The sequence below is a fragment of the Ranitomeya imitator genome, chromosome 6, assembly GCF_032444005.1.
Source record: "Ranitomeya imitator isolate aRanImi1 chromosome 6, aRanImi1.pri, whole genome shotgun sequence".
Lineage (NCBI taxonomy): Eukaryota > Metazoa > Chordata > Amphibia > Anura > Dendrobatidae > Ranitomeya > Ranitomeya imitator.
In genome coordinates, this window is record NC_091287.1 from 39,202,990 (window position 1) to 39,220,308 (window position 17,319).

General features: G+C 41.1%; 1 protein-coding gene across 1 annotated transcript in view; it reads left to right on the forward strand.

Moving 5' to 3' along the window:
* MRC1 (mannose receptor C-type 1) overlaps window positions 1-17,319 on the forward strand; it is an 89,432-nt gene that overhangs the window by 49,248 nt on the left and 22,865 nt on the right. The window contains exons 16-23 of the mRNA XM_069729515.1: window positions 2,939-2,980; window positions 3,478-3,641; window positions 5,245-5,312; window positions 8,519-8,619; window positions 10,324-10,466; window positions 13,763-13,877; window positions 13,967-14,133; window positions 15,826-15,928. Of these exons, the coding sequence (XP_069585616.1) occupies window positions 2,939-2,980; window positions 3,478-3,641; window positions 5,245-5,312; window positions 8,519-8,619; window positions 10,324-10,466; window positions 13,763-13,877; window positions 13,967-14,133; window positions 15,826-15,928 (903 nt within the window). The remainder of the gene's footprint in view (window positions 1-2,938; window positions 2,981-3,477; window positions 3,642-5,244; window positions 5,313-8,518; window positions 8,620-10,323; window positions 10,467-13,762; window positions 13,878-13,966; window positions 14,134-15,825; window positions 15,929-17,319) is intronic.

Below are 17,319 nucleotides of genomic sequence, written 5' to 3' on the forward strand. Positions count from 1 at the left end.
GGGATATCATGATCAAGAAGGAGGATATAGGGAATAGAAGACAGGAACAAACCTGGGAGGTCATACAATACAGTCCAGAGAGGAATTACAGCCATATATGAAAAGCTGTAATAGTTAACACAGCGCCATCTGCTGTCTGTTCAACACAGTCCCTCCAGCATAAGCTGCTGCTGTTGTACACTCCAAGGGGCACCACGTCAAGGCATATTAGACCCGCAGCGTCTCTCCCACATAATGTATTGGCTCACAAAACACCAATCACTTGCATGATGATTTATACGGCATTTCTCAAGTTTGTGTGTGTGTGTATTAATCACAGCATTTCATAGCGGGAGGATCTTACTGGAGTAAATATACATTGCTGACGATACGCAGCAGGATTAATGTATTATACATCTAATTGTGGGGCCTTTAACTGCACACATGTGACATTTTCATGGCTTGATGCCAACGTAGGTAGCCTGGCGCTATGACCATTGTGATACGACCAACGGTAAGTAAAGTAATCAGTAAAAGATATATCAGTCCTGGATAGTTCGAGACAGGACCGTGGAGTTTAGGTGACATATGTCCCTAATTTTTGTAGGAATCAGACTTATTTTCATCCTCTACTATAGGCCACTTTATCCAAATGAGGGGCGCGGGAACATACAAATTCCCCTTACTTGTTCCAGTAATATTCCTTTATCGTGGAGCCAAGTGAACATTTCCAAACCCACAGGGCATTTTCATTAGCCAGAACTGATATGTATCTCCCAAATTACAGCAGTTGTCATAAAAGTTGAAAAGGGCATAAAGCTAATAACGACATGAATGAAAGATGAATTGCAACAGTGCTGAGATGAAAATGACTAATAATAATAAAGTCTTTGATACAATAATAAGGAAAATAAATCTCACTCTTAAAGCTGCATTGCATCGATATAACATCATGGTTAAAGAAGTTGTCCAGGATGTTTACCTTGCTTCGAACAGGTGGCGGATTTGCATGCCGGGTGTCGCCCCACCACTCAACAGATATTAATAACTTAGCCTAAGAATAGGACATCAATGTAAAAGATCCGGACAAACCCTTTAATTGCAAAGATTCACAATTTTCATATGATTACTCTGATCACTGGGACAAAGTCTACTGTTCTTCTCAGTAATGCACCCTTAATATAAAACTGTACAGGAGATGGGGAGCAAATAAAATACAATAGGCTCTTATCTGGTATACTAGATGGTGGCCCGATTCTAACGCATTGGGTATTCTAGAATATGTATGTATGTATGTATATAGCAGCCACATAGTATATAGCACAGGCCATGTAGTATATAGGAGCCACGTAGTATATAGCAGCCACGCAGTATATAACATAGCCCACGCAGTATATAACACAGGCCATGCAGTATATAACACTGCCCACGCAGTATATAACACAGCCCGCACAGTGTATAACACAGCCCACGCAGTATATAACACAGCCCACGCAATATATAACACAGCTCACGTAATATATAGCACAGCCCACACAGTATATAACACAGGGCACGCAGTATATAACACAGGGCATGCAGTATATAACACAGGCCATGCAGTACATAACACAGGCCACGCAGCATATAACAGTGGCCACGCAGTATATAACAGTGACCATGCAGTATATAACACAGCCTACCCAGTATATAACACAGCCCACGCAGTATATAATACTGCCCACGTAATATATAACACTGCCCACGTAGTATATAGCAGCCACGCAGTATATAACACAGCCCACGTAATATATAGCACAGACCACGCAATATATAGCACAGCCCACACAGTATATAACACTGCTCATGTAGTATATAGCAGCCACGCAGTATATAACACAGCCCACGTAGTATATAGCAGTGTGGGCACCATATCCCTGTTAAAAAAATAATTAAAATAAAAAATAGTTATATACACACCCTCAGGCGTCCAGCAAAGCGGTCCCGATGCGCGCGCTGCTGCCGACAGCTTCCGTTCCCAGAGATGCATTGCGAAATTACCCAGATGACTTAGCAGTCTCGCGAGATCGCTAAGTCTTCTAGGTAATTTCGCAATGCATCTCTATGAACGGAAGCTGGCGGCAGCAGCGCACGCATAGGCGGACAACGGAAGGTGAGAATAGCAGGTTTTCTGTTTTTTTATTATTTTTAACATTAGATTTTTTTACTATTGATGCTGCATAGGCAGCATCAATAGTAAAAAGTTGGTCACACAGGGTTAATAGCAGCGTTAACGGAGTGGGTTACACCGCGGCATAACGTGGTCCGTTAACGCTGCCATTAACCCTGTATCAGCGCTGACTGGAGGGGAGTATGGAGCAGGCACCGGGCAGTGACTGGACAGAAGTAGGGAGGGACTAATTCTCGGCCGGGCTGTGGCCGTCGCTGATTGGTAGCGACCTGGCGGCCGCGACCAATCAGCGACGGGAGATTTCCGTGACAGACAGACAAACAGACGGAAGTGCCCCTTAGACAATTATATATATAGATACATTTGATTTTATAAAGATTATATGCTGATCTGGTACAGTTATGTGCACGCAACAGTTTTCAAAGCGTAGAGGCTCAGCTGTTGCAGATCCACAGGTCTCCAGACCAGATAGAATAAATATGGAGAAAAACATGGATTCCTGCGCTGATGATGAAGACCTGTAATATATGCAACTTTATTATCAACGCGTTTCGAAGTTGACACACTTTGAAACGCGTCGATTATAAAACTGCATTTAATACAAGTTCTATGTATCCTGGAGATTTTTGTCATTTCATCAGCAGTATATCAATATAAAATGCATAAAATTTAATTTATCAGTGTCACATTCATTAGACGGCCGCGGTATTTGTTTATCATTTAATGTAAGCGTGGGCAAAAATCACAGGTTCTAGAACAATGACAATGACACCATAATTTTATTTCTAGGCGCAACCTTAAAGCCCGAACCCACAAAACCACCAGTTCCCGGTAAGTAGTTTTCAGATAAAAATGCATTAAATCTAATTCAGCATCTGAAAATTTGACAGCAATAAATACTAGCGAGGAGCAAATCTGCCAAAATGCTAATTTGGAAGATTTTTTGGGGCCAGAAAATTCAATTTTTGTTAATAAGTTTGGAACAAATGGAATAAATTTGGAGCAGATCAAATATCAAGAAGGGATTAAAGGGAAGATGTCACCTCCAGAAACGGTAATTGTATACCTGATGCAGGTATTGTGGTTATTTGCAGGTAAATAGCTTCCTGTAAGGGAGAATATGAACTTATATCCTCCCTGTAGCCTCCTCCTAGGGTCTCTAGCATGGCAGCCTGAAGCAGGGCTGCAAAAAGAAGTGGAAATAACAGCAGAGGTATAGCTATCGGTGCTTATGAAAATAAAGGGTCATTGCCAGATGAATCAAGATATTTAAATAAATTGATTTTTTTTGTTGCTGTGTTATAATCTGCTCCTTATTTCCATATTAGATTTTGAGTTTACAAGTGATGGCTGGTTAATTCGAGAGGACAGACAATACTATATTAGCAAGGAAGAGGTGTCCATGGACAAAGCACGCGAATATTGCAAACGTAATTTCGGAGATCTCGCTACCATTAGCAGTGAATCCGAAAGGAAATTTCTCTGGAGATATGTAAGTTATTTCATTTATAACTACTTGGAATGGTTAGTAATAGCATCACTTAAAAAATAGAAAAACAGGAAACTATAGATTCCTTGTGGAAAATATTGTTCATCATTAGCTGAATAATAACGCTCATTTCTCCAATATGAGCCAATCATCTTTTTAACGTGAAAAATCCACTATTTTCACGCGTTTCCTCTACAGCTCCAACACACAGACTGCTCAGCTTTCCTATCTGATGCATGCAGTCTCCATTCAGAGATAGAGAGCCTGGCATGTCTCTCTCCAAGCTCACATTTTGTGGGATTAGCATAATGAGCCCGATTCTCTCTTACGAGAGAATATTTTCTGGTGTCATCCCGGTCTAAGGATAAGTCATCAATATGTCAGTCCTGAACAACCTCTGTATATAAGTATCTGGCGTATTTAGCTCAGTAACTCAGCCCCACTGTTTGCAGCTCACTAAGGGTACGTGCCCACTGTCCGGTGTTGCAGTGGGTTTGACGCTGTGAACTTATGCAGCAACAAACCTGCAGTATCCAGATGTTACAGCATAGTGGATGGGATTTCAAGAAATTCCATGTCAACTATGTGTCCACAGATGCCCACTGATCACACAAGGACACTGACATGCAATGTGTCTTTCCAGACCGCAGCATGTCAATTTCTCTTGCAGAGACACAAGTCTCTGCAAGAGAATATACATCCATAGAATGCATTGGATGTGGTAAATCCGCATGGTTCAGTGAACACATGCGGATTCACCTCTGTTCCATAGACGTTAACGCTTAGGATGCAGCAAACATAATCTGCGTCCAAAGCAACTGCTAGTTCCAGATCGTGGGCATCCGGCCTGAAAGAAGTGGTGTTGCTCTGCAGGGATTGGTGTGACTTCCTTTAAAATGACAAACTGTGCCAAGAAACTAAAGGTACCTTCACACTCAGCGACGCTGCAGCGATACCGACAACGATGTCGATCGCTGCAGCGTCGCTGTTTGGTCGCTGGAGAGCTGTCACACAGACCGCTATCCAGCGACCAACGATCCCGAGGTCCCCGGGTAACCAGGGTAAACATCGGGTTACTAAGCGCGGCCCTGCGCTTAGTTACCCGATGTTTACCCTGGTTACCAGTGAAGACATCGCTGGATCGGTGTCACACACGCCGATCCAGCGATGTCTGCAGGGAGTCCAGCGACGAAATAAAGTTCTGGACTTTCCTCAGCAACCAACGATCTCCCAGCAGGGGCCTGATCGTTGGTCGCTGTCACACAGAACGATTTCCTTAACGATATCGTTGCTACGTCACAAAAAGCAACGATATCGTTAACTATATCGTTATGTGTGAAGGTACCTTTAGACAATCAAGATGTCGTAAAGTTATAGCAAATTGTCTAATAATGAGATTAGTTCTGGTCTTGTGTTTGCCTTTAAGTTGTGCACATTTCTGCATTACGTCTTCTATTATACTGTACATTGCTGCACAAACATCATTTTATTTCCAGCCGTGGATGGGATCTCATGTTTGTCACTGAAGTGTGATGTCCTCTCTGTAATCAAGGCTTCCTCCGCATGGGCATTCACCTTCATGTTCTTTTTCTTCCCCATTTTTTAGGTTTTAAAGAATGGAAGGAGCGATACTTATTTTATTGGCTTGCGTCTAGCAGTGGATAAAGAGTTTATGTAGGTGCTTACTATATTTTGAGAATTATACCTGATGTTTTAGGCTATGATCACATTGTGTTTCCAGTATTCATAAGTCACATACTGTACATGCCAAGGGCATTTATAGGCCCCCACATATCCAGTAGAGGTCCAAAGTGTATAGCGGTCTGTGGTACTATTCTATATCGAGTCATATCGCAAAAAAGCAAAACATGTCGTGCTATAAAATGTCATGGTTCAGAAATATACATACAGTATGTAAATCCTCTGACCATATACTTCCCACTTAGCGTGAATTGACACTTATATAGACAGAGCAGGATGCAGTTGCAAGACCCAGTAATGTATGTAAAATATCAATCTATTCACAACCTTAAATTTGAATAAATATCAGTATGGAGTATTAAAAACATTCAGGACCTCAACTTGTTTCCTTCTATCAGCATTGCATAATGGGAGTACATACCGTATAGACAATTCATGCGGATGGTATGTGACTCCCCTAGAGAAAATTGTGTCCGGTTTTGCAAATTCCTAATTTTAAAAGATGGTGAGATCCTAACCAGAGATTTCAACTCCACATCCATAAGTTCTAGGATGTGAGGAGTTAAATGGAAGTTATGAACAGGAATTAAACTATTTTTAAATCAGGTGTTTGTTTTACATATATTATTTTTTAAGAAAAAATTGGGAAATGCATATGTTTTTTCATATCTCTATTAAAAAGAGAAAACTTGCAATTTACAAATTGGCCACTGGAGGTTTTTGGTCTCTAAATTTCAGTTTCAGGAAACAACACACGTACTGTACATTAACCAGAATTAACAGATCTTGACTCTATATTCTAATGCAATGTTCATTAGGGAGGACGAGCCAGATCAACTGAGAAATCACCTTTGTGATTGATAAATCTGTATAGATGTGTTCATTGTTGTTATAAACTGAAAGGACAGAAAGCATTATTCTAAAAAAAAATCCCGTGGCCAATGTGAAAATTGGAAAATAACTCATTTTGGGTTTTTTTTATAAAGATTATTTGTAATATGAAAAAAACACATTGTCAAACCTAAAAAAACACATTTAACACAAACTGTGATTTCTGTATGATCCTGAAGCAGTCAGTCTTGTAGAAATCCTGCAAAGTACTCAATCTGCTTGTGATCAGCTTGTGGCTCTCCAAAGCCTTACCCTCTTATCCAAGCAGAGGGGCGTCATGATCTTTGGCTTTTAACTATTACAGACAGGAAAGGGGGGAGGCTCCTGCTGCAGCTAGATGTCTTATTGCTACAGTTAGTGCCAGAAATATTTGGACAGTGACACAATTTTCGCGAGTTGGGCTCTGCATGCCGCCACATTGGATTTGAAATGAAACCTCTACAACAGAATTCAAGTGCAGATTGTAACGTTTAATTTGAAGGGTTGAACAAAAATATCTGATAGAAAATGTAGGAATTGTACACATTTCTTTACAAACACTCCACATTTTAGGAGGTCAAAAGTAATTGGACAAATAAACATAACCCAAACAAAATATTTTTATTTTCAATATTTTGTTGCAAATCCTTTGGAGGCAATCACTGCCTTAAGTCTGGAACCCATGGACATCACCAAACGCTGGGTTTCCTCCTTCTTAATGCTTTGCCAGGCCTTTACAGCCGCAGCCTTCAGGTCTTGCTTGTTTGTGGGTCTTTCCGTCTTAAGTCTGGATTTGAGCAAGTGAAATGCATGCTCAATTGGGTTTAGATCTGGAGATTGACTTGGCCATTGCAGAATGTTCCACTTTTTGGCACTCATGAACTCCTGGGTAGCTTTGGCTGTATGCTTGGGGTCATTGTCCATCTGTACTATGAAGCGCCGTCCAATCAACTTTGCAGCATTTGGCTGAATCTGGGCTGAAAGTATATCCCGGTACACTTCAGAATTCATCCGGCTACTCTTGTCTGCTCTTATGTCATCAATAAACACAAGTGACCCAGTGCCATTGAAAGCCATGCATGCCCATGCCATCACGTTGCCTCCACCATGTTTTACAGAGGATGTGGTGTGCCTTGGATCATGTGCCGTTCCCTTTCTTCTCCAAACTTTTTTCTTCCCATAATTCTGGTACAGGTTGATCTTCGTCTCATCTGTCCATAGAATACTTTTCCAGAACTGAGCTGGCTTCTTGAGGTGTTTTTCTGCAAATTTAACTCTGGCCTGTCTATTTTTGGTATTGATGAATGGTTTGCATCTAGATGTGAACCCTTTGTATTTACTGTCATGGAGTCTTCTCTTTACTGTTGACTTAGAGACAGATACACCTACTTCACTGAGAGTGTTCTGGACTTCAGTTGATGTTGTGAACGGGTTCTTCTTCACCAAATTAAGTATGCGGCGATCATCCACCACTGTTGTCATCCGTGGACGCCCAGGCCTTTTTGAGTTCCCAAGCTCACCAGTCAATTCCTTTTTTCTCAGAATGTACCCAACTGTTGATTTTGATACTCCAAGCATGTCTGCTATCTCTCTGATGGATTTTTTCTTTTTTTTTCAGCCTCAGGATGTTCTGCTTCACCTCAATTGAGAGTTCCTTTGACCGCATGTTGTCTGCTCACAGCAACAGCTTCCAAATGCAAAACCACACACCTGGAATCCACCCCTGACCTTTTAACTACTTCATTGATTACAGGTTAACGAGGGAGACGCCTTCAGAGTTAATTGCAGCCCTTAGAGTCCACTGTCCAATTACTTTTGGTCCCTTGAAAAAGAGGACGCTATGCATTACAGAGCTATGATTCCTAAACCCTTTCTCCGATTTGGATGTGGAAACTATCATATTGCAGCTGGGAGTGTGCACTTTCAGCCCATATTACATATATAATTGTATTTCTGAACATGTTTTTGTAAACAGCTAAAATAACAAAACTTGTGTCACTGTCCAAATATTTCTGGCCCTAACTGTATACACAGGACTGAAGAGGAGATAGAGGGTAAGACATGACTGATCTGAGACACACAGGGAACATTTATTTATATATTTCTCAGGTTTAATGTAATATGGGATAAAATGGGATCAAAGAAAAGGAAGAGATGAAGGGGGAAAGTGTCAGGATATTTAATTTTGGGGGGTATTTTTTGCGAGTTGTGATCCTTTAATACAAGTCCTTTGAAATAAGTTAGGGTAGAGGCACATATGAGAAGTAGGTATGACTGGTATTTTAACCATAACATTTCTATTTCTTTAGGTGGATGGATGGCTCTCCCATTGACTTTGTTGCATGGGCAAGTTATGAACCCAACTTTGCCAACAATGACGAGAACTGTGTTGTAATGTATAAAAACTTAGGTACGTCTCAAGTCTATGTGTTACAGTGGCATTGAAGTGGTGAAATCATGTTGGAGCATCTGTTCGGGTGCCCGCCCAACTCTCCATTCTCCTACTCAAACACGGGGTGCCCATGAGTTGCCCTTTCCCACCATATTGGTGCTCATGTGAATGGGCTTATTAGGAGAAGCTTATTGCTATTTCAATACTGAAAAATTACACAAGAAATCAACGCATTACAGATTTATATGCCCTTGTGGGACTAAAAATCAAACTGAAAAATAATTTTAAAAAATGCTCTTAAAAGTTTTTAAATTCTTCCCGAAAGCCACTGGCTTTCAGTTATACAGGTGTGTCGGGGCATGTACAGTCATCACTGTGAGCGGTGGCTGAATCACGACCCAGTACATTAACTTCGCTCTGCGCTGATGAACTGCAGAGCCGGATGTCAGTCAGTGCCAGAGCGTGCTTACAGTTACCACTCACAGGGCTGTCAGTGATGACTTTAGCCATGCCTGCACTTCTGTATGACTGAAAGCCGGTGGCTCCCGGCTTCACAGGTGGGGTCTAAAGTTCACCTATTTATACTCCGTAGTCTGAGACATCTCTGCCTTTATACCTCACTAGGTGGCACTGTACTCTGCACGCCTTTACCAGGAAGACACAACCTTTTTAGCCTTTACAAAGTAATTTTCCTCCTACTGAAGCCCTAGATTCCCCTTTCATTGCACCCATAAACTATGATGCCAACAAAATTGCCCCACATACACAGTATGATACCCCCACAATGAATTCCTCCACAGTACCCTCCTCCACAAGTACAGTATGATTACCCTACTGTACCCCACCTCAACTCACCTGGAAAAATATGGTGACCTCAAAACAGTACGTTCCCCCAACTGTGACCCCCACACAGCCCTACATACAGTACAATGAGCCTACATAGAGTATAATGGCCCCACACCTCACCACACTGTATAATGGTCTTCACTAGCCCTCAAAACAGTATAATAGCCCCAAAGATCCCTCCACACAGTATGATAGACTCCACACAAACCTTCACACTGTATAATTGTTTGCAAACAGTATAATGGCCCCATACATAGCCCTCCATAAAGTATAAAGTCTCCCACATAGCCCTTCAAATATTATAATATAGTACACTGCTCTGCCCGTAGTCCGCCATATAGTATACTGCACTCACCATAATCCTCCATTTAGTATAATGCACTAGCCATAGTCCTCAATATAGTATAATGCGCTCCCCATAGTTCTCATTATAGTATAATGTGCTCCCTAAAGACCTCCATATAGTATAATTCACTCCCAATAGTCCTCCATATAGTATAATTAGCTCCCCATAAGCACTCCATAAAGTATAATGTGCTCACCATAGTCCTCCATACAGTATAATGCATTCCCTAAAGCCTCTATACAGTATTGTAGCCACCACAATGTACTTATTGATTAAAATAAAATAAATGAATGAAGGGCGGTCGGGGGCCTGGTGCCGGCGCTGGCATCGGGTCTCCCCAGCTCACAGGCCCCATGATGCCATTGGCAGTACACCACTGAGCTACAGAGATACTACTGAGATACAGAGATTTTGCCAGCAGCCAGTTAATTTATTTGGTACAGGAAGGAAAGAGTTAATCATAAATCAGACAATCCCTTTAAGGAATGATACTGATGTATAATTTCAGTGTTTTTTCATTGCAATCACAGGATATTGGAATGACATAAATTGTGGTTATCCAAACACTTATATCTGTGAAAGGAAAAACAGTTCAATCAATGCAACGTTTGCCCCAACCGCTCCAGCGCCGCAAGGCAGCTGTCCAGAGGAATGGCTGTCATTTGGCCGACAGGTAATTTTATATCCTGGCTACATTTACTGATATTACTGATACTAGGAGTAAGTTCACACTAAGCATTTTTTCAGCATTTGTTTTTCTGCAGCAAAGCATAATCTCTTGGCAGGAAAGAAGATGCAGAAAAAAACAGGTTTTCCTTGTTTTTCCTTGTGTTTTTTTAAGCATTTTTTATGTGCTTTTTGTGTGTTTTTTTGCTGCAGTTTTGGCATGCTAGATTTGTCTGTTGTGAGTGCTGATAAAGTTTAGTGTTGGAAAAAAAAAGTCCTATCCCATAGAATCAGATTTGGGCACTAGGGTTGAGCGAAACGGGTCGGCCAGATTCAGACGTCGCCGACTTTTGGCAAAGTCGGGTTTCATGAAACCCGACCCGACCCCTGTGTGGGGTCGGCCATGAGGTCGGCGAGATTCTGATCTGGAATCGGAATTCCGATACCGAGTTCCAATATGTTTAAGATATCGGGAATCGGTATCGGAATTCATATTTAAGTGTAAAATAAAGAATAAAAATAAAAAAATATTGATATACTCACCCTCGGACGCGCCCTGGTTCTATCCCGCAGCCTTCCTTCCTAAGAATCAGCGCCTGAAGGACCTTAGATGACGTCGCGGCTTGGGATTGGTCGCGTGACGCCCATGTGACCGCTCGCGCGACCAATCACAAGCCGCAACGTCATCGAAGGTCCGTCAGGCGCTCATTCTTAGGAAGGAAGGCTGCCGGTGAGAACCAGGGCGCGTCCGAGGGTAAGTATATCAATATTTTTTATTTTGATTCTTTATTTTACACTTAAATATGGATCCCAGGGCCTGAAGGAGAGTTTCCTCTCCTTCAGACCCTGGGAACCAATAAAAACCCAATGCACTGGATTGGGTTTTGTGTTTCGGCTGACCCCGACCCCGACTTTTCTATGGGATCGACCGATTTCACTCGACCCGACTTTTGAAAAAGTCGGGTTTCGTGAAACCCGACCCGATCCTATAAAAAGAAAAGTCGCTCAACCCTATTGGGCACAAAAAACACAGCAAAACATGATACCTGCGGTTTTGGTGCCTTTTTTTCAGCGTTTCTTCACCACCTATTCAAGTCAATGGGTGAAAAATGCTGAAAGAAGTGACATGTTCTATGTCCAAAAAACCATGCAAAGTACAAAATACTGATGGAAAAAAAAATGTGTGCGCATGAGATTTCTGAAATCTCATAGGCTTTGCTGGTACTGTAAAACACAGCTGAAAATTAACATAAAAAAACACATAAAAAAATGCAGCAAAAATGCCTAGTGTGAACTTAGCCTTACTGTGGATAGTTGTTACTGCGCACTTCCACACTATTTACTGTGGAGGTCACCCTATGACTTCCAGGATAATGACATCGAGGCTGCGTAGCTGCTAATTATAAATTGTTACCGCCATCTTAAAGCTGGGCAAACTCGGCTTAAGTTAGTTGGAGGTATGTAGTTTATTTTATATCATAGTTCATACAGCACATGAGAACAGTTATGTATGGAATATGTACCCATCTGAAGCTGATGAGATCTGTTGGCCTAAAATTTACATTTTCAGGAGTGCACCGCTCCCTAGTAACTAATAAATTGGGACGCAGAGGAGCAGTGCACTCTTTTAGATTCATTTTGAGACTACCCTTTTAATAGTCACAATAATTTCAGTCACAATGTTATCACGGAAATATGCTTTTTACCACTTATGAGCCACTTCTCCTTGTCACCTCATTAACCCATGATCGTCTTTGAAAAACAGCTCTTGTCTTGGTCATATTTGTCTTGGTCAAAGAAAGACGGACAGTCTGCTCAATAAGTAATCATATTACAAGTCCTATTAAACTTTATGGAAAGTGGAGGGGGAAGAAAAGTGAGATGCACGAAACACAGTGAGAGACTAAGCAGGCACTGACAGAGAAACAGGCAGATCACGCTTTAGCTTCTAGTGAATTTCTTTCATTTCATTGCTGGATTCACAGCCACACAGCTCAGTGACACTGTATAATGTCCTCCACCCTGCTGCTGATTTTATCTGTGTACTGCACAGAAAGAAGAGCAGTGATCTATCTCTTTGTTTGCACTTTCCATGGATGACATCATAGCAGCTTGCCTCCACCCAATAGGTCAGAGAAAAATTAGAGATATAGCCTGCAAATGAGAAAACTGGAAAAAAATAATGGATGCAAGTCAAATAATGGCCATAAATTGCGTTATTCTTCCTTCACACACATAATGGCTTATTCTTAAAGGTTACCTGAAATGTCTGGAGCACCGTAAAAAGTTGTTTCTTAAAAAAAAAAAAAAATTGTCCCAAATACAAAAGGAGATGGTCCTGCTGATCATGATCTGACAGATGGGACCACCAGGAAACCTGACATTGGGGATTTTTAGCCCTGTCTTGAATGAAGTGTAGATGTGCATTCATTGTCTATGGGACTGCTGTAAGTAGCTGAGAACTGTACTTGGCAGTCCCATATACAATGAATGGAGGGGAGGCTAAACACTTACCAGGGTTCCCAGTGGTCAGACTCCCAGCAATAATTAAGTTATTTACTTATCGATAGGGTATAATTTTTTTCCTTTTTTGGGGATTAGCCCTTGTCAGAGAAATACACATCTTTCTCGACCTATGAACCACTTTCTCTCCCAGTGGCAGACGGAGACAGAAGAGGGCATCTGTACGAGAGCAATATATGGGCCCTTTGCAATCCAATAGCTCATCATAGACCACCATTTCTCCTACTTTTGGACCTCCTTACCTCTTAGACCCCTGTTTGGTTGCACCTTTGGTATGTCTACCCTTGTTCTCTCCTCCCTCCTGCTTCCTAAATTCATCATTCACTCTGAACAAAACTGATGAAATTTGTCAGATACAAGATAAAATTCCAGCTCGCTAATTAATTAAAAGGAGGGAGGAGCACAGCAAGAGAGAGAGACAGAGAAAGACAGTGCTGCTGTTTTTTAGTGTTTTTTGTCCTCACCCCCGAAGCTAGATTCACAGCTACACTGCTAAGTCTTCCTTAATAATGACCTCCATACAGCTGCTACTAAATATGTCCTTCATAGAGAAAGGAGAGCAGGATTCCCTAATGTCTGTGTACAGAATATGGGAGACGTTATAGCAGCTAGTCGCCACTATCTCAGAGACAACTGAAAATTAGAGATAGAGCCAGCAGAGGAGTAAACTGTTTAAAGGGCCCGATATAAATCATTTAAATCATATAATGGTGACAAGTGGTGTTATACCTCATCTACAACAGCTCCGCGATAATAATGATTTTATTTAACCTACTGCAGTGCTACAGAATTTACGGCATCGAATCCGATGAAGCGATTGACTGGTACGCTGCGAGAACTGCATGTCAAACATTGGGAGGAAATTTGGTCACCATAAATGATCATCTGACACAAGGTAAGTAGCATAAATAATGACAGTGCTGCCTTATCAGCACATGGACGCTAGTCGGTGTTAACACATACATCTGATATGTCTTATTTCAGCTTTCCTGACAGCTAATTTAGTCAATGCAGAGGTTGATGTGTGGATCGGAATGAACGATGTGAATTCGGAACACAAGTTTCTTTGGACAGATCAAAGTGGGGTGTATTATACCAACTGGGCCAAGGGCCATCCTTCAGGAAGTCACGTGTATGCCTACAATGACGATGTAAGTGTTATAATGCATTGCTATATTTTCATAGGGGATCTCGGGGAGATAGTAATCTATATAAACATTCATTTTAAGACTCGTATCATAGGCAACTTTTTTTTCATGTGACAGGATACTACACTAGTAGTCACACGGCTAGTGACTAAAGCATTGTGTCATAGCTTAAAGCTTATTTTCTTAATGACGGAGTCACTTGCATGAGATATCACACTCCTAAGAACCCAAGCAAAAGCCTGCAATCCCTGAGGGAACATAATCAGTGGTTATTTCCTGTACAGTTACTCCAGGGACAAAATGAAGAATTATATAGTGTATATAGTGTAGGAAAGCCAGGTAGGACAGGGTTAACTTAAATCCTTGCACTAGAGGTCCTGATTAGGTGCGCCTGGTTAGCTATGACTAGAACCAAGGCATGTGTCCATTTGAGGCTCGCTTAGCTAGGGAAGCTGAGCAGTGTGAGGTGTTGGAGCTGGTGAGTAACCAGTAAAAATGAACACACTGAGCCTAAAGCAGGACTGCTGTCTTGGTGAGACCATGTCCCCTCACTGAAAAAGGGCTGTGATTGTTGGTATTACTAATGTGCCCAAAACCTCACTCTGTTTTGACACAAAACTCTGGTGCTTGTGTGAACCCTAGTGCCTACCTGAGAGCGTGACCCCCCACAATAGCTTATGGATTGTCAATGTAATGCAAGGACAGACCTGAATGGAAACCTCCTTACATCATGGCAAATTTGAACAATTTCCAATTAGATTCATGAGGATTGCACACAAAAAAAATGTCCAGTACCATTTTACACATTGCTGAAGATTGTGTAAGTCACAGAGCGGGTTTATGGTGTGAGGTGCCGCCTCGGAGGCCTCCCCATATTTGACTTGCAGCTATCAGATCACATGGACTAGCAAATCGATGTGAATACTTTTCTGCCCAATGATGACGAAAGTATTCTCGGAGTGATAGCATTATTGGCTAACCAAATCTCTTTGTAATCTTTGCACCCAAAGGGACCTATAGTAAACTGGCACTTCCAATACAAAAACAAAAACCTGCTTGAAAAGAAGTTTATGCCACAATTCTTAGAAAACTATGCATAAGCTTTATTAGATAATTAGAATAGATAATAAATAAAAACATTAAAATAGGGGAAAATAAAGGCAGATACTACACCTACAGAATGAATATACAGGTACAATTCATCCAGTGATAATAAATTCAATCAGTAAAATATACTCCACATAAATTGATATTCTTCTCCACACAAATATTTAGCATATGGTAGCTACCACTCCATACAGTCTATATTTAAATCAATAGTGATGAGTTTATAGTACAAAACATATATCAAACTAGCAGCAATTTCATCTGGTAATATATATAGACCTAGAGCACACAAGTATTTGTGCGTTGCCAAAGTGCATAGTGCTAATTGCTTAATAAAGTGCAGACATTTAGTAATCAGCAAGTAAAGAAGTCATAACCTGTAGGTGAAGTCCGGGCCCCGACGCGCGTTTCGCGGTACAGCTTCTTGTTTGGGGGTCTCCCCAATATTTTGAACTATGCTACAGCTATCTACACTTGTCTACAGAATTATAGAAGGAAACTTCTTGATAATTATGAAAAGGTTCAGCTTTGCAAGGACCGTTCAGCTTTGCCTTCTGATCAAAAGTAAATGCCTGTATTTTATGCTAGACTGACTGCGTAGCTTTGAAACGCGGAGCTGTAATGGACGCCGGTACATGGACTGAGGAAGAATGTGAGCAGAGCAAAGGATACATCTGCCAGAAATCAAAAGGTAAACCACATAGGAATAACTAAAAGCAAAGTCTAACAAATAAGAGGGAGAGAGAAGAAAATTTTAAAATTAATTGCATTCACCTGGTCAATCAATACACACACTGCAGGGTGGGATGTCAGTCAAGGATCAGTGGGCGGGATTACGTAGTGTTCACTGAGTGGGCGGGATTACATAGTGTTCACTGAGTGGGTGGGATTACATAGTGCTCCACCTACTTATCTGGAAGCGAGCAGCTGCAGGGAGAATATTACTTCATTTTCTGATCAAACTCTAATCAAAAGTGTCAGCATAGTGTGATCAGATTCTCTTGGACGAGAGAATCGGATCACACTGTGAGGAAAAGATGGAGAACAACATTTCTTCATGTTCTCCATTCTGTGAGTCCGAGTGCAGTCTGATGATTTCCATGCACCCTAGACTTGAACTGGTGCAATTTTTTTTCACTGATAGATTCTGTCACTGGAAAAAATCGCTTATCAGCACTGCCCCATTGAATAACATTGGTCTGAGTTGGATCAGTTGGATTTAACAGGGGCACATGTCATTCCACACTCCCTTTGGCGCACCCGTGACGTGATCATGGTGCGCTGATGGGTTGTCATGACTGCTGATGACTCCCATTCCTGTGATTAATATATTCCTATGAACACTGACCCGTGGCGGCATTCACAGGAGATCGTGATTTCTGCTACACATAGCAAAGCTTATGTGCTGCTATGAATAGCACAAGCGATCGGATGATCACAGCTTCAAGTCTCGTAAGGGAACTATCAAATAAAGTAAAAAGGTTTTAAAAAAAGTTTTAAAAATATGTCCCCCCCTTTGCCCCATTGAAAATAAAGCGATTGAAAACAATAAAAAATACTATGCATGTTTGATATCTGCATACTCATTCTAACCTAGAAAATCATATTGCCAGGACAGTTTTAGCATACAGTGAAGTTCAACTCGTATAACTTGTCCTGCAAAAAAAAAAAAGTTCATACGGCTATATTGACGGAAGTATAAAAACTTTTCAGCTCTTTGAAAAAGGGAAAGAAAAAAATGAAATGGAAAAAAAGAAACGGAAAATGCCCCAAAGGGTTAAAAACTCACCAAATATCCATTGTGGAAGTGTAGCCTAATACCGTACATACTCGAGTATAAGCCGACCCCCTACTTTTACCACAAAGAACTGGGAAAACTTAATGACTCGAGTATAAGCCTAGGGTGGAAAATGCAGCAGCTACCGGTAAATGTCAAAAATAAAAATAGTTACCAATAAAAGTAAAATTAATTGAGACATCAGTAGGTTAAGTGTTTTTGAATATCCATATTGAATCAGGAGCCCCATATAATGCTCCATACAGTTTATGATAGGCTCCATAAGATGCTCCATATTAAAATAA